At 46.3% G+C, this 21875-nt stretch overlaps 1 protein-coding gene across 2 annotated transcripts in view; it reads left to right on the forward strand.

Moving 5' to 3' along the window:
- Positions 1-303: 303 nt before the first annotated feature.
- The window catches only part of Spg7 (SPG7 matrix AAA peptidase subunit, paraplegin), a 36476-nt gene continuing 14904 nt past the window's right edge, over positions 304-21875 (forward strand). The window contains exons 1-9 of one of the 2 annotated variants that reach the window (XM_031341709.1): positions 304-831; positions 3574-3676; positions 7559-7648; positions 10481-10722; positions 12808-12947; positions 13844-13946; positions 15360-15485; positions 15886-16048; positions 16554-16727. In XM_031341709.1, the coding sequence (XP_031197569.1) occupies positions 649-831; positions 3574-3676; positions 7559-7648; positions 10481-10722; positions 12808-12947; positions 13844-13946; positions 15360-15485; positions 15886-16048; positions 16554-16727 (1324 nt within the window). In that variant the 5' untranslated portion in view covers positions 304-648. The remainder of the gene's footprint in view (positions 832-3573; positions 3677-7558; positions 7649-10480; positions 10723-12807; positions 12948-13843; positions 13947-15359; positions 15486-15885; positions 16049-16553; positions 16728-21875) is intronic. The other variant, XM_031341710.1, reaches the window with a different exon arrangement.

The following is a 21875-nucleotide window of genomic DNA, read 5'->3' on the forward strand; positions in this document are numbered from 1 at the left end:
GGTCTCTGGTGTTAAGAAAAAACTGGTTCATGCTTGTCAGGCCAGCACTCAGGAGGCGGAGCTTGAGGAGCTCCAGTTTGAAGCCAGACTGTGTTGCACAGCGATACTGTCATTTTAAAAACAAACAAAAACTAAAAACCAGGAGGCAGCGGCAGGTGGATCTCTGAGTTCGAAGTCAGCCTAGGCTACAGAGAAAGGACAAACAGGACCACAAAGAGAAACCCTGTCTCGGAAAAACAACAACAAAATATATACATAAAGGAAGGAAGAAAGTGGCCAACAGGAACCACCAAATCGCACCCCAAAGAGGCAACGTGAAAACCGAATCATATCCACTTGCCAAGCACTGGAAACCGCAACTTGAACTGTAAATAAAAGAAGCGAGAAAAAGACCGGGGAACCGTAGCCTGTCTGTCCGGGAACCCGCAGGCTGCGGGCGGCGGGCCTCGTGCGGCGAGTGTTCGCGCGGCGCACCCTGCTGACATTCGGGGTTTCGCAGCTAACCTTGCCAAGACCAGAAGATTCGGACCGCGCAGGCGTCGCCGGGAGCGCTCAACCTTCAACCCCGCGCAAGCGCAAAGGGAGGATGCCCGCAAGACCTGACCGTTGCGGCCCGAGCCCCACTGCGCAGGCGCCGCTCTCGGCACCATGGCGGCCGCGTTGCTGTTGCTTCGCGCGCTCCGCCACAGCCCGGAGCCGGGGCCCGGACGGCTGTGGGGCCTGCTCTCAGGCAGGGGCCCAGGCCTCTGGTCCGGGGCTTGGGGCAGGCAGCCTTACGTGGCCCGCGGAACTACGGCTGGCCAGGCTGCGGCTGGAGGCCACGCGCCTCAGGTAACCCGCTCGGAGCCGGGCGGCGGCGGCGGCGGGCGAGGCGGGTCCGCGCGGACCGGATGTGTGCCAGCACCTTCCTCTTCGGCGAGGTGCAGGAAGAGGGCTGATGCGGGCTCCCCGGGACGTGGGGCAGCATATGCCTGGGGTGGCTCTCCTATCCCTATCATGTGTGAGAGAGACGCCTTGTACCACAATCCCTGGCGTCTTAAAACTGAGTCCTACCCACCAGTTTTTCTTTTCTGCTTCTGAGACAGGATTTCCTGGGTAGTCAAAGCAGCTCTTGAAGTCCTGATCCTTTTACCTGCATCTTCGCAATGTCTGGGGCTATAGGTATGGGCCACCATACCTGGGTGAATTCACTGGTGTCTGGCGTAGCGTTACAATTGGTTCAGCCGGACCAGTTCCATTAGGATGAATTCCGGTGCTTTCAGGAAAGTAATTGTTGCTTTAGAACACTAGGAAGCTTTTTGCTTGAATGGGAACCAGGTAGCTACATATGTAGTGTAGTTTGAAATTCCTTGAGCTCCACCTGGGAAGGCCTACATTAAGCTCCAAGCCTCCCCCCATCAGCCCAATGAGGTTTTTGAGTTTATCTTAAAACTTCCAACATGGTCACATTTCAGGGCAGTGTAAGTATTACAGATAAATATGCACTTGAACTTTGTTTTTGTTGTTGTTTTTGTTTTCTCGAGACAGGTTTCTCTGTGTAGCCTGGTACTCACTCTGTAGACCAGGCTGGCCTGAAACTCATGCCTCCCGGCGTCATGTTTTTTTTTAAAAGCAGGGCAAAGTAGAGTGAGGGAAGATTGTAAATTGGAGACTGAAACTGGTTCTGGTGTGATCCTCAGTCTGTAGCTGAAAGTTATTGGCTTTTTGTTGTTTCTTAGGGGTTTGTTTGTTCGTTTTTTGTTTTGTTTTATTTTTTTGGTTGAGTACAGTGAAATTCATTGATGGAGTTGATTGACACATTCCCTTGGCTCCTCTCCTTCCAGGTCTAGGATGGAAATTGAAGAGGGGGAGATTCTCAGTATGTTCATGGGACACCTGCCTCCTCAGCAGTGGAGGGCCTCCCTCTTCCTCTGGTGCTCTTGCCAGAATGGGTGGTCCAAGATTGTTACTCCCTGAAGGTAGTGTAGACCATGAGGACCAGCATGTAAATGAGCTGCACCAGTAAATGAATCTGACAGAGTAGTAGTTGAATGGAATGATAGCCAAAGCATAAAAGATGAAAGAGTGGGCGTCACTGGCAAAGTCTCAGGAGACTACTGGCTCTCCAGTGTAGCTCAGGATGCTCTTTTGGAGTGCGTCACCACCTTCTTGATGTCATACAATTGACAGCTTTCTCCAGGTGGTAGGCTACACTATGGGTGTGGCTGACCGTGCCAACAAGCTCCCTTCCTGTTTAGCTCTGGGGTGACGTCACCCACAGCCTTGCAGTGCCAGTAGATGCAAAGATGATCTGGGCAGCTCCATCGCCATCATGTGGGTTTCCTCAGAGGCCCTGTAGTATGATGGCATGGATTGTGGTTATGAGTCCCTTCAGGATATGAAAGTTGACATAGATGCCCTGGCCATCAGGGCTAAGCAACTGGTGGAACAGGAGGCATTGCTGATGATCTTGAGTGAGTTGGACTTTTTGGTTTTTCGAGACAGGGTTTCTCTGTGTAGCCCTGGCTGTCCTGGAGCTCTATAGACCAGGCTGGCCTCAAACTCAGAAATCCGCCTGCCTCTACCTCCCCAGTGCTGGGATTAAAGGCATGTGCCACCACTGCCCATCGTTAGTTGGACTTCTTGTAGTTCACAAACATGGCAGCTTCAGTAGAGGGGCAGAGGTATTAACCTTTAGCTCTACCTGTTGAGTGGGCCCCAGCTTTCTCCAGGGTAGTAAAGTGGCCTTCAGAGTATATTCAGTACCAGGGTGACCCCATTTGATGTTGCTGGGAATGTTGCTCCAAGAAAGTACACATAGCCTTCCCAGTGATAACAGGGTTCCAGTTCTTAGCCTTCACTGTACCAGGAAGCAGAAAATGTCAAATTGGATTGTAGATGTTAACATTTAAAAGTTGGTGGGTCATGGTTGTGAACATCTTTAATCCCAGCACTCAGGTGCAGAGGCAGGTAGATCTCTGTGAGTTCAAGGCCAGCTTGATCTACATATAAAGTCCCATGGAAGGCTAGCCAGGGCTATGTAGTAAGACCCTGTAGTTTGTGGGGGTGGTGGTGGGGTAGAATATAAAAGGCTAAGCCAACTGTGGAGCACACCTATAATAATATTTGGGAGGTAGAGGTAGAAGGTCAAGATTTCAAAGCCATCCTCAGCTACATAGTAACTTCGGGCCAGCCTGAACCACCTGAAGCAGTTACAAATGACAAAACTGGAAAAGAAACAAGCTCTCTGTTGGTGGAACATATTTGTAATCTCAGCACTTGGGAGGCTGATGCAGGAGGATCACTGAGTTTGAGGCCAGACCCTGTCTCACAAAGAGACAAAGGGAAAAATAAACAATTAACAGAAGTTAATGTGTATAGTTGAAGATGACTTTGAACTTTTGATGCTCCTGTATCCACCTCCTAAGTGCTGGGATTGCATGCATGTGCCACTATTCCCAATTTTAAGGTGGTACTGAGGATCAAATCCGTAGCTTTCTGCATGCTAGGCAAGGACTTTGATCCAAATGTCTAGACCTGTGTTGTTGTGGTGTGTGGTCTTAGTGTTACCTCAGTCTTTTTCTTTTTTTACAGAGCTTGCTATTGCGAATACTGGCCCCTAGCTTTGAAGGTATTAGCGGATTGTTACTGAAACAGCATATAGTTCCAAATGCAATCAGACTGTGGCAGCTTTCAGGTGTGTATGTATGCATTGCATGTTCCATTACTGATGGACACAGGTTTTACTGTAGCCCTGTAAGAGCATAGTGGAAGAGGACTATGGTCTTACATGCCTGTAATCCCAGCACTAAAACAGGCTGCCAGCTGGAGGCCAGCCAGAACTAGCTAGTGAAGCCCTGCCCCCCATCCCCACCAAAAAAACCGTTTAGGGTTGCCTGAGAGCACAGCACTTGTTGCAGTGTGCAGCACTCACTGTTATGTTCAAGAGAGTTGCCTCGGAGCAGGAGGCTGTACTGTGCGGCCCAGCTGTGCAGCAGGATCCACTATCTCAGTCTGTGTGCATGCACTATAGTCTAAGAGTGGAGGCTCCTTGGCAGGTGACAAGTGACATAGGAGAATGTCACTAGTTTGACACTGACCAAAAGACTAGGAACAGCCACTAAGAGTACCTTTGATTCTTTTAAAAAACACAACACCTGAATTTCTGACCCTCTTCAGTCCTGAGGTTACAGGTACATTCACTACATCCAGTGTTATATGAAGCTAGGGATTGAACTCAGGACTTTGTGCATAGTATGCAAGTACTCTAACAACTAAGCTATATTTTCATTGTAACCTTTGGTTCTTTGTGTTGTGAGCCTTGTTAGACCCAGGATAATCTGTAATGAAGTGGCTAGATAGGGGCTCTGAGCACTCCTTGATCATCCTGCCTGTGCCTTCCCATGGGAGGACTTAGGACTCCACCCTTCACCTAGGGTTTGCAGTTTGGTGTTGCTGTGGTTTGTTTGGTTTTGTCTTCTTGAGACAAGGTATTAATTTGCAGTCCAGACTGGCCTTGAACCTAGAATCCTCCTGTCTTCACCTTCCAAGTGTTGGGATTACAGGTATGTGCTACCAGGCCTAGACCTTTTTTTTTTTAAAGATTTATTTATTACTATACATAAGTACACTTTAGCTGTCTTCTGACACACCAGAAGAGGGCGTCAGATCTCATTACGGGTGGTTGTGAGTCACCATGTGGTTGCTGGAATTTGAACTCAGGACCTTCGGAAGAGCAGTTAGTGCTCTTGAGCACTGAGCCATCTCACCAGCCCAAGTTCTTTTTGCTCATTTTAAGTGTTTTATTTTGTTTCTCTCTCTCTCTCTCTCTCTCTCTCTCTTTCTCTCTCTCTCTCCTTCTCCCTCCCTCCCTTTCTTTCTGTCTGTCTGTCTCTCTCTGTCTCTCTTGTCTCTCTCTGTGTGTGTATGTGTGTGTGTGTGTGTGTGTGTGAAAGAGAGAGAAATTGCACAGTGCAGGGATACTCCCTGTGGGTTCTAGGAATTAAATTGAGGTCATCAAGCTTGGCAGCAAATCCCTTTGCCTCTTGAACCATGTTATTAGCCCTCATTTACAAAATTTAAGTAGTGTGGACTAGTGAGATGGCTCAGCAGTTAAGAGCTACTTTTCCAGAGGAACCAGGTTTGGTTCCCAGAACCCACATGACAGCTCACAACCACCTGTAATGCCTACTCCAGAGGATCCAACCCCTTTTTCTGGCCTTCACAAGCACCGCATACACAGTATACAGACGTTCATGTAAAATACCCACATATAAAAAAAAGAAAAACAAAACAACAACAACAACAAAAAAAACCAAAAAAAACCCCACCCACACATAAAAATAATTCCACCTTAAAAAATAAAAAAAAAAAAATTTAAGTTGTGTTTCATTGTTGCTGCTGTTCTTTCTAGATTGCTTTTTAAAACAAATAAGTTATTTACTTATTATGAGACAGGGTTTCTAGTAATTTATTTATTATGAGACAGGGTTTCTATGTATAGCCCTGGTTGTCCTAGAACTCAGTCTATAAACCAGGCTTTCTTCAAACTCAAGTCTTGCCTCCCAATGCTGGAATTAAAATTCTACAGACCCTCTGCTTTCTCTCCAGCCCAAAGTCTAGACTTCTTTTTGCTCATTTTAACTGTTTTGTTGCTCTCTCTCTCTCTCTCTCTCTCTCTCTCTCTCTCAGAGAGGACATTCGAATTTGTGCCATAATTTAACTCCTTTTTTGCCCAGTTGGAATGGGGAACAGTAGAATTGGCTCACCTGCTGAATTTCGTTTGAATTTCTTCCCATGCTCTGTGACTGATGTGAACTGGACACATAATACACCTTACCTGCCAAAACTTCATTGTTGACTTCTAATGGAAATGAAGGCAGTTTTGCTTCTGATTCCCCAGAACTCACTCTGTATGTAGACCAGACTGGCCTTGAACTCACAGAGATCTGCCTGCCTCTGCCTCTCAAGTGCTGGAATTGAAGGCGTGTGCCACCACTGCTCGGCTCTGCTATTGTCTTTATGAAGAAAATTAGACTTGGGGCTGGAACTGTGGCTCATAGGTTAAGAACACTTCCAGAAGACCTGAGTTGAGTTCCCAACATCCACATCAGGCGGCCCACAACAAACTGTGACTCTGGACTCTGACTTCCATAGGAATAGGTGTGCACATGATACACATACAAACATGCAGGTGAAATACTCATGAAAGTATTTGGTTTTTAGTTTTTTAAACTAATTTTTAATTTTTTGTTCATTTAGCTTTTTTGTAACAGGATTTCTCTGTATCTTCTTGGTTTTCCTGGAACTTACTTTGTAGACCAGGGTGACCTCAAACTCAAGAGATCTGCTTTTCTCTGCTTCCCAAATGCTAAAGACATATGCTACCATACCTGGCTAAAACTATTTTAAAAAAAGAAAAAGAAACAGACTTGATGTCATGGTGACTTTTCTCTCTGATCTGTTGAGACTTTGGACAAGCCCAGGTCTTTCCTGGTGTGTGTGCCAGTTTCTGCCAGCCTGTCCTTGGTGTTCTTAGGGATTGAACCCAGCATGTGTTCTATCACTGAACTATATCCTGTAACTTTTTTACTCTCTCACATAAGCCAGTTAAATAATTTCTTGTTTTTGTTTCCTTTTTGGAGACAGTCTCACGTAGCTCAGGCTTGTGTACAACTTATTTTGTAGCCCAAGTGGCCTTGAATTCAAGCCTCAGCCTCTGCCTTCAGAGTGCTATGTTACCGGCATGGGCTGCTGTACTTGTACCTGGCTAGCCAGCTTATTGGTTTTTTGTTTTATTCTGTTTTTTGGTCTTTCGAGACAGGGTTTCTCTGTGTAGCCCTTGCTGTCCTGAAATGCACTCTGTAGACCAGGCTGGCCTTGAACTCAGAAATCCACCTGCCTCTGCCTCCCAAGTGCTGGGATTAAAGGCATGTGCCACCACTGCCTGGCAGCTTATTGTTATATTTTAAAACATTTTCTAGGTTTACTTATTTTACATGTATAGTGTTTTGCCTCCATGTTTGTGTGTGTACCACGTGTGTGCCTGTTGCCCTGAGCAAACTAAAGAGGGTATTGGATCCCCTGGAACTGAAGTTATGGATGCATAATTATGAGCAATTATGTGGGTGCTGGGAACTGAACCCCAGGTCTTCTGTAAAAGCAACAAGTGTTCTTAATTGCTGAGCCATCTCTCCAGCCCCATTTTACGTTTTTAAAGATTTAAAACTTTTCTCTGTGTGTGTGTGTGTGTATCCATATCCATGTGCCCACAGAGGCCTGAAGAAGGTGTTGGATTTTGGGGGAGGCTAGAGTAACGGGTGGCTGTGATCTGCCAAATTTGGTGTCTTCTTGCAAGAGAAATATGTTCCAGCCACTAGCTATCCTGAGATGCTTGTCTCTAGGCATTAATAAGTAGTTCATCATTGTGTCATTAGCAGACACTGTAACAGTGTGGATGCATAGAAGGAAGTGCTGTGATACCTCTGATGCAGCTAACAGAGCTTTAGTTTCCGTTGTGATGTTATCTATGGACATACTACTTCCTTGTGCAACTTGATTTTTTTTTTCTTTATTGTAGGTAGTACTTTCTATTTCAACACCTCAAGGAGGAAGCAGAAGAATAAAGACAATGATAAACCCAAAGGCAAGACCCCTGAAGATGACGAAGGTATGTGTGCCTTGTGGTTAACCCTGCGTGTCCCTCTTATGTCTCCTTCTGTGCTCTCCTCTTAGCACGGCGAGGCTTATTAAGAAGGGCACAGTTGATTGCCTGTCCCCGAGTGAATTGCCCTACTTTTGTGATTGCTTAGTCCTTTGTTCTGTTTCAGAGATACCTCTGTGAACACCTATGTCCCTCTGTCACAGTCAGGTGTGTCTGAAGGCAGACAGTTTCTGTGACTCTGCACGTAAAGGTTAAATCTTAGATCTACCGTGCGTCCTAAGAGTGGGGGCCTTGGTGAGCCCAGCCTCACACACACTGGTCAGTGTTTTCACTGTTCCTGGGTGTTTTTTACATGAGCCAGGAGATCTGTGAGGAGAGGACAGTGAGCAGAACAGGTCTGCAGGGGCAGGATCACCACCATTTACAGCTAATGCTGCCAGGTCCCAGGACCCAGCCTCAACTGTGGAATCTAAGTCCTCACATCTTAGGTCTCACCTTTCTCATTAAGATTCATCCAGCAGCATGTAGAGAATAAAGTTTGAACTGATCTGCTGGAATTTCTTAAGGAACTGATTTGGACTAGGCAGTGGTGGCACACACCTTTAATCCCAGCACTTGGGAGGCAGAGGCAGGCAGATTTCTGAGTTTGAGGCCAGCCTGGTCTACAGAGTGAGTTCTAGGACAGCCAGGCTACACAGAGAAACCCTGTCTCGAAAAAAACAAAAAAATGAAAAAAAAAGAAAAAAAAGGAACTGATTTGGGGTTTTGGTTTGTTGTTGGTTTTTTGTTTGGTTTTGGTATTGTGTTGTTTTGTTTCTCATTGTAGCCCTGGCTGTCCTGGAACTCTCTGTAGATCAGACTAGCCTCAAACTCACAGAGATCAGTCCTGCCTCTGCCTCCTGAATGGTAGAATTAAAGGCATGCACCACCTCTGACAACATGAGGTTTTATACAGTATTGGTAATCAAGTTAGGCAAGCACTGTAACCACTGGGCTGTACATGTCCAGCCTCATCCAACCTTCAGCATCCTCCTGACTCAGGGCAATCTTCCTGTCGTCTGTCTGTCTTTCTTTTTTTATGGTTGTTTGTTTGTTTGTTTGTTTGTTTTTTGAGACAGGGTTTCTCTGTGTAGTCCTGGCTGTCCTGGAACTCACTCTGTAGACCAGGCTGGCCTCGAACTCAGAAATCTGCCTGCCTCTGCCTCCCAAGCGCTGAGATTAAAGGTGTGCGCCACCACGGCCTGGCCTGGTGGATTTCTTTAACTCTTGATTTTCTACCCACCACCTCCCAATTACTAGCATTATACGAATGTGTTACCGATATATATATATATTTCATCTTTAATTATTGTGTATGGATCTTCTATCCTCACATAAGTCAGTGTACCCTATGCGTGCAGTACCAGAAATGGATATAGACCTGGACCTTCAGTAACAGATAGTTGTGAGCTGCCATATAATGCTGAGTCCTCAGGCAAGGGCTGCCAGTACTTTGAGCCATTGCACCATGTCTCTAACCCTGTATTCTAAATTTTATTATATTTATTTATTTGTGTATTATAGGATAGGGGCATGCAAAGCACAGTGTTCTTATGGAAATTAGAAACACAGCTTATGAGCCAGGCAGTTGTGGCACACACCTTTAATCCCAGCACTTGGGAGGCAGAGGCAATTGGATTTCTGAGTTCGAGGCCAGCCTGGTCTACAGAGTGAGTTCCAGGACATCCAGGGCTACTCAGAGAAACCCTGTCTTAAAAAACAAAACAAACAAACAAACAAAAAAAGAAAAAGAAAAGAAAACAGCTTATGGGAGTTGGTCTGTCCATCCACCTTGTGGGTCCAGGTTACTAAGCTTTGCAGCAAATGCCCTTACTTGCTGAGCTTTCTTGCCAACCCTGGAGTGGTCTCTGTGTGTGAGAGAGTGTGTGTGAAGTATATGTGATTGTGAGTTTTGGTTTGGTTTATTTTTAGAGACAGGGTCTCACTATGTAGCACTTGTTGGCCGGAACACACATAGATCCATTTCTCTCCTCCCCCCAAGTGTTGATATTATTCATATACCTGTGTATGCAGCTGCTGATAGAGAGTAAAGGGCTTTGGATCATTCTGCCTCTGCCTCCCAAGTGCTGGGCTTAACGGCCTGTACCACTACACTTAATATCAACTTATTTTTAAAAATCACTCATTTCCGTAAGTAAGTTTGGGTAGAGAGAGAATTTTGCTCTTCAGTGGATGAGGTAGATATTCACTTTTGGGGCAGGTAGGAGCAAGTGCTGACCGTGCCTGATAGCCTCCGTGTGCTGCAGGTGTTGTGTTGGTATGTAGCTCACAACATGCATTTCAGTGCCTGTGCCTACATCTTTTCTGAATTGGAGTGCACAGCCTTCTCTACAAAGCAGCAGCACGGTGTTCCTTGGAAAACCTTTGACTTTAAAAGTTATTACATGTGACTAGCAGTGTGACCTCTTCTTCCTTGGACTAAAGTCCCAGTGCCTGCAGACAGCAAGTGGCTAGCATTTGTCAGTATATCTCTCTTTTTGGGGTGGAGTGAAATGGGGTCTCTCTGTGTAGTGCTGGCTGTCCTGGAGCTCTCTACGTAGACTGGGTTGGCTTTGAACTCATAGAGATTCTCCTGTCTCTGTCTCTAAGTGCTGGGATTAAAGATGTGCACCACCATGCAAGCAAGGGCTAGGGTAACTTGAAAAAACCCTCAGGATTCATTAGGACACAGACCTTCCCTCTAGTGCTGAGGAGGGAGATAGAAGTGAGAGCCTGTCTGTGGGAGAATGTGCCTGGGCTGACTCCTGACATACCTTATCCTCCCTGTGTCCCCTTCAGAAGAGAGGAGACGAAAAGAGCGGGAAGACCAGATGTATCGAGAGAGGCTGCGCACCTTGTTCATCATTGCTATTATAATGAGCCTGCTGAACTCCTTCAATACAAGTGGGGGCAGTATTTCCTGGGCTGACTTTGTCAACGAGATGCTGGCTAAAGGCGAGGTGCAGCGTGTGCAGGTGGTACCCGAGAGTGATGTGGTGGAAGTCTATCTGCATCCTGGAGCTGTGGTGTTCGGGCGGCCTGTGAGTCGGGCGGGATACATTGGAGACACTGGGAAAATTGGGAGTGTCCCTTTTTCAATCAGCTCTTGAAATTGGGCTTATCTGGTTGTCTTGAACAAGATGTGTACAGAATAGGGCTTGCTGCAGGGTTTGGGCAGTCCCTGTTAAGGTGGACCTTAAGGAAGGTAGTCAGAGGAATGCATGGCAGGAAAGACAGCTCAGATGGTGGCTCAGAGTAGATGAGGTGAAAATAAGTGAGAATTGGTTTCAAACAGTATCTGCCTGATATTAGGGGTAAGGAAATGAGACCACCTGCAGCCCTGAAGTGGTGCCAGGCTAATCTGGGCATGTGCAGGGCTGGCTGGGAAGTCAGAGGGGAGGAGCTTTGTCTCAGGTCATGAAGGTCTGGGAGAGGTGAGGAGGTAAGGAGTTACTGTAAGCAGTTTGAGCCATAGCTCTTAAGGGGATGGGTGGTAGGGATGGATACAAAATAGATGATGAGCAGTCAGTCTGAAGCCTGCTGACCCCATAGTCTGGTCTGCCCTTTGAGCCATATGAGGAGTGGGGACACACACACACACACACACACACACGTTGCTGAGGGTCTAGAACTCAGAACAGTGAGGGATTGTGCTCATAGCAGGTTTGTGAGTCCTGGAGGAATATGGGATAGGGGAAGGATTCATCAGGAGGCTCATCGTCAAAGAGTAGAGAAGTGCCCCACTCCCAGGGTGAGAGTAGTCAGTTGAAGCTGTGGAGACGCCTCAGAGGACAGTCAAGGTAAAGGTGAGTCTCACCATACTCTGCTACTGTTTTTAGAGTGTCCCTCTTACGTTCCCCTCACCCCCAGTACTGTACCAGTACCGTAACCATTGCTAAGTTCTGAAAGCTCTCTGGCAAAGCTGTTGTCTCAAATACAATAAAAGATGGAATTCTTTTTTTGTTTGTTTGTTTGTTTGTTTTTTTGTTCTTTGTTTTTTTGTTTTTTGGGGGGTTTTTTTGTTTTTGGTTTCTTCGAGACAGGTTTCTCTGTGTAGCCCTGGCTGTCCTGGAACTCACTCTGTAGACCAGGCTGGCCTCAAACTCAGAGGCAGGTGGCTGCCTCTGCCTCCCAAGTGCTGGGATTAAAGGCATGCGCACTGCCTGGCTGTGCTGATAATTTCTAAGAACTGGGGACATGGGATCAGCACACACAGTCACACAAAAGCTAAATCCATCTGGCCACCCAGATGAAGGAACAGCACAGAAGCACCTGCTCTGCAGTTGAGCAAAGGTGCACAGATCGCTGCTTTGCCAGGTACCTTCATGAGGCAGGCCCAAGGGATCCAAGAGCACTGCAGATAATGAAGGGTTTGGGTAAAGACACTTGGTTCTTAAGTCTGGCCTAGTTAAGAGGGACATTTCAACCCTTTCCCCTTGTGCAGCTATGTAGGTGTTAGAATGGCTTAATGTATTGATGATCTAGGATCAGTATAGGTAATCCTGAAAGTTTGACTGCTCTGTGCTTATCTAATGGGCAGAGGGAGGAAATGCAAATGGTGGCTAAGATACTTACCTGCGTCCTTGCTGACACCTGCACCAATTTACCCTGAGCCACGGCAGTGTGAAGACTTCTCTGCGGCTGTAGGGCTGGCACCCATTATCAGTTGTTGGCTCAAGTACAGTACAAAAGTGCATTGTTAGAACTAGAACTTGAGCTCTCGGCATGGAAACAGGGCAGGGTGGTTCATTCAGGAGGATTTTGAATTCAAGGACAGCCTGGGCTATACAACCAAATTACTGTCTCACAAAACAAAAATGAAAATCGTGAAACCTGAGACTGGTGACCCTGATTGGCTATGGGTGTGATTGTGACTTCTGCAGGTGCCTGTCCCTGTGGAGAGTCCCATGTGGCAAGGCAGAGGTTTACTTAGTGCAAAGCATTTCCATCAGGAAGGGTATCTCCTGAAATTGTCATTCTAGGCTGTACTTGAGAAAACTCAAACTTGTTAGGCATGGAAGTTATTCTACCAAGTGTCCTCTTTGGAGCATTGTTGTCATATAGTGTGCTAGCGCTGAGTGCTGACCTTTTACCCTCTCTCTGCCCACTCTCCTTTTGGCCCTCAGCGGCTGGCCTTGATGTACCGGATGCAGGTTGCAAACATCGACAAATTTGAAGAGAAGCTTCGAGCAGCCGAAGATGAACTGAACATTGAGAGCAAGGACAGGATTCCTGTGTCCTATAAGCGGACAGGATTCTTTGGGAAGTATGTTAGTTGTTCTGTGGACTTGACCTCACCCAGCTTGACTTTGCAATATGAGACACATGACCAGATCATCTCTTGAGCTGCCCTTGGTGATGCTTGACTGGGTCCCTAGGAAAGGTTCCAGCAGTATGAGAGTGCTTCAGTGAACATGCAGGGCGCTGGAACTTTCGATGTCTTTAGTTGTCTGTAGGATTAAGCACACTGAGGTTGCTGTTTTCTACAGAGGAAAACAGAACAGAAGGGATAGAGAGTCCGATAGTAAATAGGAATTCTTTCAGAGGTATCTTAGCACTGTTTGGTACATTGTGGGAGTCCATTAAACCTATAGGCATTGCTAAAGCAACAATGATAGAAGCCAATGTCTAAAGAGAAGTTTACTGTGGGTTTACGACCCGAGATGTGGCAAGCCAACATCTAGCAAGTACTCCTTTCAAAATGACTTCTCTAATCTGTACAACCCAGATGGTGAAACTTCCCACCCTGAGGCTGGCTGGTTCATTGTTAAGTGACAGGCAGATGACAGGGAGGTATGGGGTAGGGCACAGTGTCAGAGCACTGTGGTCCTCTTCTTCCTTCTCATGTTGAAATTCTGTCAGGTCTCTTTTGTTTTTGGTTTACTAATTGAAATGGCAAAATATGATGTTAGCCATAGGAGAACCTGCTTTGTTGGGCATTGTCACATAGCAGAATAGGAAAGCCTTTGTACATTCAATTTAAACACTTGGAACTCTGTGTGGAAGAGGAAAGTCAGTTACAGGGGATCAGAAAACATGTCTGCATAACTTTTGCTTTCTGCCTTGGCCTCAGACTCAGAGAGGCCCTGGCTGTTAAGGCTCTAATCCATCAGTTACCTGACAATGACTTCCAACCCATAATTGCCTTTCCTTTTTACCCAGTGCCCTCTACGCCCTGGGGATGACAGCAGTAGGATTGGCCATCCTGTGGTATATTTTCAGACTGGCTGGGATGACCGGAAGGGAAGGCGGATTCAGTGCCTTTGTAAGTTGTGCTGTTGGATGTTGGTGTGAGCTTGAATCTTTCCTGATAGTCTATGGAAAAGTCCCCAGGCTGGCCTCAAACATAGGTCCTCCTATCTCTGCCTCCAGAGTAGTGGGATTAGAGACATGTGCCACTTCCAACCGGTGAAAATGAGCTTTTTACAGTGGCTAGATAGAAGCCATGACCAGCAGCCTGTGTCTCCTGTTCGGTTGACTGGAGAGTGGGATAACCAGTGTTACTGAAAGAACATTTTCTGGCATGGGGGCCACTGAGCCCACTCTGCATAGGGAACTGTGTTCTGTGTCCCTGATCAGCTGGGTGTGGTGCTTCTCTCTCTCTCTCTCCCTCTCTCTCCTTCCCCTTCCCTCTCCCTAGTTTCTCTTATTAGCCAATAAGAGAAACATTAAAAGTAGCTTAAAAAATAGCCATAACATAGGAAAACTCCCTTCCCCCTCAGGCTGTACCTTAGAAAGTGTGCTTTTCATCCCACAGCTTCTCTATCCTGCAGGCTTCGGCTGGGGCATAGGACGCTCCTTTCTACCCTGGGAGTGACACTCAGTTTTCAGAGTGTAGGCATATGTCTGTCTCCTTAGCTAAAGAATACTTTTTCTTCTTGGGTGGTGTTGGTAATTAACCCTGGAGCCTTGTACATGTGAGGTGGATGCTCCACCACAGGGCTATGCTCCATACCGCAGGGGAGGTTTGTGTTTTCTTCCTCTCTGTCTCTCTGTCTCTCTGTCTCTGTCTGTCTGTCTGTCTGTCTGTCTGTCTGTCTCTCTCTCTCTCTCTCTCTCTCTCTCTCTTGACAGGATCTCACTAGACCAGGCTGACATGGAATTTAGAGTCTACTTGCCTCTACCCCAAATACTAGGATTAAAGGCATGAACCACCATGCCCAAAGAGAGTTTTCTATTTTTATTGATTTATCTTTTTAAAGTTTACTTTATGTGTTTGAGTGTTTTACCTGCATGTATGGGCACCCTAAGCATGCACTGCCCAACAGAGGCCAGAAAAGAATGTCAAATCTCCTGGAACTCATCTGGAAGACAAACTTCTGTAAGAAAACTGTCTCTGTGTGGGTGCTAGTTATTGACCTAGTCTTCTGTCAGAACACCTTAACCACTGAGACATCTCTCCAGCTCTAATTTTATAAAAGATAAATTGCTAATGACTTTCTTCCTAATGTAAACAATACAAACCAAAGACTTCCCCTTGTGTGTTTAAAGTGGTCTGTAATCTGCATCATAACTGCGGGATTAGGCTTGTAGGCTGGCCCTCCTGGGCTGTAAGAGGAAGCAGTTCTACCCAGGATGGATGTAGAGGTTTGTGTCGGGTCAGGCAGATAGCAGCTGCTATCTGTTTCCCTGTTTTGCTAGGGATGCAGAGCTTCGTTCCCTGACTCTTTCTGCACAGAATCAGCTTAAAATGGCACGTTTCACCATTGTGGATGGGAAGACAGGGAAAGGAGTCAGCTTCCAAGATGTGGCAGGAATGCATGAGGCCAAACTGGAAGTCCGAGAGTTTGTGGATTATCTGAAGGTGAGACTTGTGTGTTTAGCCACTGAGAGGTGAGCGGTGGTGACAGTCTTCTCTCCAAGAAGGAAGGCTGTGGTGAGCAGACACTTTCACTTTGAGACTGGAGTTCCATGGGTGGGATGGAATGGATTAAGGGTGACTTTGTCATCTCATGGGTACTGTAAGTTTGTGTCTGACACCTGGTAAACCTGGTGTCAGCTTCCCATCAGAAGAGAAGAATGTAATAGTCCACTTCAGTTGGACCATCTTTTCTTTTGGAGCTATGTCTGTATGAAGCTTTTTGCTTTTTTCTGGATGCACTGAAACTAGTTCATGACTATCATAGGGTACTCTTCATGTAAGTCATTTAAACACTCTCTGTTAAATGCTAAGTACTTAGTGTCACATGTCTATTCCTGCCTAGAGCCCAGAGCGTTTCCTTCAGCTCGGTGCTAAGGTTCCAAAGGGTGCCCTGTTGCTGGGACCCCCTGGTTGTGGGAAGACACTGTTGGCCAAGGCAGTAGCCACGGAGGCTCAGGTGCCCTTTTTAGCAATGGCTGGTCCAGAATTTGTGGAGGTTATTGGAGGTAGGTATGGGCTGAAAGTGTGGGCAGGTTCATTGGCCTAGTGCTTGGAATGGCTTTCCATATAATCCTCCCTAACACGAGGAGCTGAGTGGAACAGAGAAGGATAAACACAGCCCAAGTTAAAATAAGCTTTGGTCCAAGCAGAGAAGTGGTGATATGCATGCCTTTAAGCCAGCACTTCAGAGACAGAAACAAGCAGACTCTGAGTTCAAGGCCAGCCTGGTCTACAGAGTGAGTTCTAGGACAGCCAGGACTACACAGAGAAATCTATTTTAAACCAAAAAATAAGCTTTGGCTCACATAACTTGGCCGTTATGTCCCTTGATTCTACTTTCACTTGTGGCTTGAGAGGCCAGGATGGGAAGATGCTGGCTACTTCTGGTTCATCTGAAAGAGTAGCCATTTAGATATATTCAACTTTAGTGGAAGATTTTGTCTGGCTGTAACCCAAAAATAGGATTTGATTTCCTTTATCTGTCTGTCTTTTGACACTGTATTCCCTCAGGCCTGGGAGCTGCCCGAGTGCGCAGCCTCTTCAAGGAGGCCCGAGCCAGGGCCCCTTGCATAGTGTACATTGATGAGATTGATGCTGTGGGGAAGAAGCGCTCCACTTCCATGTCGGGGTTCTCCAACACAGAAGAGGAACAGACCCTCAATCAGCTCCTCGTTGAGATGGACGGTCAGTGCTCAGCATGCTTCACTGTATTGTATGTACACGAGGAAGAGACCTCCACCCTTGTCAGAGTGATAGCTTTAGGGAAGACGAACCTGTTCACGTTTTCTGTTCTGACTCCTAGGGTATCACTGGTAGGGGTATTATTTTTCTTCAGTCACAATTGTGTATTGCTGTCTACCTGCCCTAATGAGGACATTACACAGAGAATATTCTAGATATTAACATCTAATAGCAAGTCACCTTAAGGATTATCCATCAATTTGCTACCTTTAAGAAAGTCTTGCTCAGGCCGGGCGGTGGTGGTGCATGTCTTATCCCAGCAATTGGGAGGCAGAGTCAGGCAGTTTTCTGAGTTTGAGGCCAGCCTGGTCTACAGAGTGAGTTCCAGGACAGCCAAGGCTACACAGAGAAATCCTGTCTCCAAAAACAAAAACAAAAACAAAAAAAGAAAGTCTGCTTAGGGGGCTGGAGAGGTGGCTCAGTGGTTAAGAGTACCGACTGCTCTTCTGAAGGTCCTGAATTCAAATCCCAGCAACCACATGGTGGCTCACAACCATCCGTAAGTAATGAGATCTGACTTCCTCTTCTGGTGTGTCTGAAGACAGCTACAGTGTACCTATGTATAACAATAAATAAATCTTAAAAAAAAAAAAAAAAGCTAGTGCATAAATATTCAAAAAAACAAAAAAAGAAAGAAAGAAAGTCTGCTTAGCCTGATGGTGGTGGTGGTACATGCCTCTAAGCCCAGTTTTAGGTCAGCCTGGTCTACAGAGTGAGTTCTAGGACAGCCAGGACTACAAACAAACACATCAACCTTGGGAGCTGGAGAGGGCTCAGTGGTTAAGAGCACTTGTTGTTCTTATAGAGGACCTGGGTTTGGTTTCTAGCATCCACTTGATGGCTCACAACCATCCATTACTCCAGTTCTGTGGCAACCAATGCCCTTCTAACCAGTGGGTACCAGGCACACAGATGATAAACATAACATGATTGCAGGCAAAACATTCATACACATAAAATAAGTAAATGTAAAGGAAATTCAGCTTTTCATTTTCATTTTTTATATTGGAAGTAAATCCAAGGCTTCACACATGTTCAGCACTGTCTTCATGTGCAGTGAAATTCAGTAGTCAGGCTTGGTCAGAGGGAAGCTGGGACTGTGAGTGGATATAGCTGGCAGTGAGGCCTCCAGGCTATAGTCCCCTCAGTTTCTCTCTTGTGTGTCTCTCTGCCCTTGGAGGGGAAACATTGAGCACAGTGTTGAGATTCTTGTATTATAGAGGTGCCAATGTATGATGCTGTGAAAGAGACTTCTGGACCGACCTCAGTGGTGTTGATTTCTTTGTAATGGAGAAGCCCAGTGGGGGGAGATGTGGACTTTATTTTGAGCTATTTCTAGAAGACTCATTCTTCACAAGATTTTTCAGAATTACATTAATATAGTTTATTTGTGTGTGGAAGGGGGTGCACACCACAGTGGGCATATAGTCAGAAGACAACTGTTAATGAGTTGGTTCTCTTTTTTTTATTGTATGGGTCTTGGGGATCAAACTCAAACCATCAGGCTTGGCCATGAGAGCATTTACCAGCTGAGCTGAGCCCCCCCCCCCTCCTTTTTCCTCTCTCTTGCGTTTTGATTTGTACAGAGGCAGTTTGTACAGAATATCTCATCCTTCCATCCTTTGTGGCGGACTGAAAGGTGAAGAGTAAGAAAGGACATGTGATATCCTTCTTTGGCTTTCATACATTGCCACATATTTGCACACTTGCACACATGTGTAATTATATACTACTGTCTCAAAATGCACGTAAGAGTTCACCTCCTAGCTATTATGTTATCAGATGGGCTGGTGCACATTGTTTCATGAACTGTAAAGTTGCTACAGGTTTACAAAAAGCAAAGGATGGGCCTGATAATGATGAAGAAAACGGATTGCATGATTGAGATGCCATGAGGAAGGTTACATCTAGCTGCCCCACAGCCCTTCTATTTTCTGTCCCTTTTGTTGTCCAGTTGTCTATCAGCATATTGGTTCAGAGCCCAAGGGTGAGCTACAGAGATCATGACAGCTGCTTTGCATACCAACCGAAGTGCTCAGTGTCAAGTTTCCAGAGCACTAAATGCCTTGGGAGACCTGGGTGGAGTCCCTGTGAAGAGCAGAGGGCTGCTGGAAACTCCTGGGTCCTGAGGACCAAGCCCAGGGACCTGGCTTGGAGGTCTTTCATGTCTCGGCTACGGCTCTGGGATTAGTGAAGTGAAGTTGAATATGTATCCTTATCCCTCTGAACATTGGCCAGGCACTCCTGTGAACCTTCTCCTGTGGCTCTTTCCCCACCCTGTACCTCAAAGAAATATTTTATTTAAATAAGGGCTTAAATGGATTTCATAACATTAATACTCAACTAGTTATACTGAAAATCTGTTAACTGGTTTGTTACCTCACACAGTTAAAGACAGGGGCCACCTTTTTCAAGAGTCTTGAGTCTGCTAGAAAGCATGACATTTTTCTGAGCTGAATTTCTCCGAACTACTATAAAAATAGCTGTTTGTCCCCAGGAGTTGGCTGAGGAACCCGTTGCTTGTCAAGTTGGCCCAGCACTAACAAGTCTCTTTGTGCGCTCACAGCTGTGTACGCTGGCTCCTTCAGATGCCCTGAGACTAGTCTTTGTCGTCTCCTCAGGAAGAGCAGTTTCTGTTCATTGAAGTGCGGAGGATGAAGTTGAGCGGATGTTGTGCTGCTCATGGGAAACTCACCAGAGACTGAGAAATCGTAGCCATGGAGACCCCAGCCCAGGTGCTGAGGGTGTTTGTGGGACTATAAGCTTATATAAGCAAGCCTAAGGCCAGCACCTGCTTACCATGAGGTCACCTGGCCCCAGGTGCCTTAGTGAGAGGGCTGGAACATGCTGTGGTCTGTTATGGCATATGCACAGGTTTATGTTTTTGGAAACAGAGTGTAAATGATGATTCCACACGAGAATCATTACAAAATCCTAGCAGGGCCAGGCATGGTGGCACACACCTTTAACCCCAGTACTTGGAAGGCAAAGGCAAGTGGAACTCTGAATTTGAGGGCATCCTGGTCAGTATAGCAAGCTCTAGGCTAGCCAGAGCTACATCATAAGACCCTGTTTGAAGATGTGGGAGTCAGGGCTTGGGGAGAAAATCCTAGCAGGACTTGGTGACTGGCTCAGTGTAGAGTTCTTGCCTTGTGTACATGAGGTCCTGGGTTGTATCAAAAATTGGAAGGAAGAAAGCAGGCTGGAGAGATGGCTCACCAGTTAAGAGCACTTGTAGCCAGTCATGGTGGTGCATGTCTTTAATCCCAGCACTCAGGAGGCAAGGCTTTTATTACATCTAGGTAGCATCTTCATAGTAGCAGTGAGCATATTTTGCACAGCTGTGCCCTGGCAGGATGCATTTCCTCATAACCATTCCAGACACAGCCTGGAACTCAGCTGTTGTCATACCTTACCAGCAAAGAGTCCTCTAACCACTGAGACTGCTAGCACCCTTAAGTGGGGTCACTGTGGGCCAAGGCCTGGGTAATACCAGGCTTGATAGCTTATTGACATTATTAGTTTGTGTGCCCCAGATAGCAGCATCGGCCTTGCTAAGAGCCGTTTTCACATGTAGCCACAGCTAATGAACACTCCCTATCCCAGACTGAGGGTTAAACGTGAACACCCGAGTGAGCCCCCACTCTGTGTGGGGATGGCTATGTGTTAACACACATGGCCTGTTAATCCATGTCAACATTGTCAGGGTGTGGCCAGCTTCTTTTTATGTAGGGCAGGCGGCTACTGGGATCCATTCCCCATGTCTCTGTTGTGACATTTCCTATCTCCCCACCTCTTGGGTATATTCTGCATCCAATCACCACACAAACCTTCTAGCCAGCCTAGATGGTTTGAGAGCTCAAGGGGATTCTTATGCCGTCACTCCTTACCTTCCCATAGGAGTGCTGGGATTATAGAGCTTGTGCCGTGCATCTGGCTTTTATAGGAGTTCTGAGAATTCAAGCTCAGGCCTCGGCTTGCACAGCAAGTGTAGGTGTTTGTCCCCCTAAGTGAGCTCTCTCCAGCCCTGTTGTATCTCTTTTGTTTAGTTTTATTTATTTGGTTGGTTGGTAATAGATCAGGGTCTCACTGTGTAGCCTAGCCTAGCCTCACCTGGAACTCAGAGATCCTCCAAAATTCAGGTTAAAGGTGTGTGTCATCATGCCTGGCTTGTTGTGTGTTTGAGACAGGTCTCATGTAGTCTAGGCTGGCTTTGAACCCCCTATGTAAATCAGGATGATTTTGAACTTCTGGTCCTCTTATGTCACCCTCTAATGTGATGGGGGTGCATATGTATGCTGTCATTCCTGGTTCCTTCATTTATGTTTTATTTTGAGACAAACTGACTAGTTGCCCAGAATGGCCTTGAACTTGCCATCCTCCTGCCTCAGCCTTCCAAATACCTGCATCCTTGCGCACTTTTGTATGTTATCTGTATGTTATTATATTACTGTGTATGTTAGTCTGTATTTCAGAATTCTAAGGCATCTGGACAGAAGGCAGTCAAAAAGCATGAGTTTGCTGGGTGTGGTGGAGCATGTCCTTACTCAGAAAGCAGAGGCAGGTAGATCTCTCTTGAGTTGAAGGCCAGTGTCATCTATACAATAAGTTTTAGGCCACCCAGAGCTACCGAGAGAGAATGTGTCTCATTAAAACAAGCAAAAGAAGCCTGAGCACGAAACCAGGCAGGTCTTCAGCCAGAGTGTTGGTCTGGATCTCTTAGCTGCCATACTCTGTGAAGCTTCTCAGCTCCCACTTTGTGTTGTCACCCTACCAGAGGCTCGGGGGTCCAGAAGGACCTTGGGCCATGGCAGAAGACCATGTCTGGTGTCTCTTCGAGTCTAAGCTCCTTTTTAAAAATCAACACTGTTTTTAGACATCTGCTTGGCTTTGGGAAGGTGACCCTCTGCCTTACTCTGTAATTGAGGCTCAGTGGGTTATGGTCATCATGGCTTGTCAGATTTGAAATGTGAAAGGGATATGATTACTCCACTCCCTGCCTTGTTGCCCGCGCAGTCGTCTTGCCAGCAAGAAGACACGCAGACACCAGGATCCTTCTGCAGCAAGCATTTATTGCCTCATCCAGAGGAA

This window comes from Mastomys coucha, unplaced genomic scaffold, assembly GCF_008632895.1.
Source record: "Mastomys coucha isolate ucsf_1 unplaced genomic scaffold, UCSF_Mcou_1 pScaffold22, whole genome shotgun sequence".
Taxonomy (NCBI): Eukaryota; Metazoa; Chordata; class Mammalia; order Rodentia; family Muridae; genus Mastomys; species Mastomys coucha.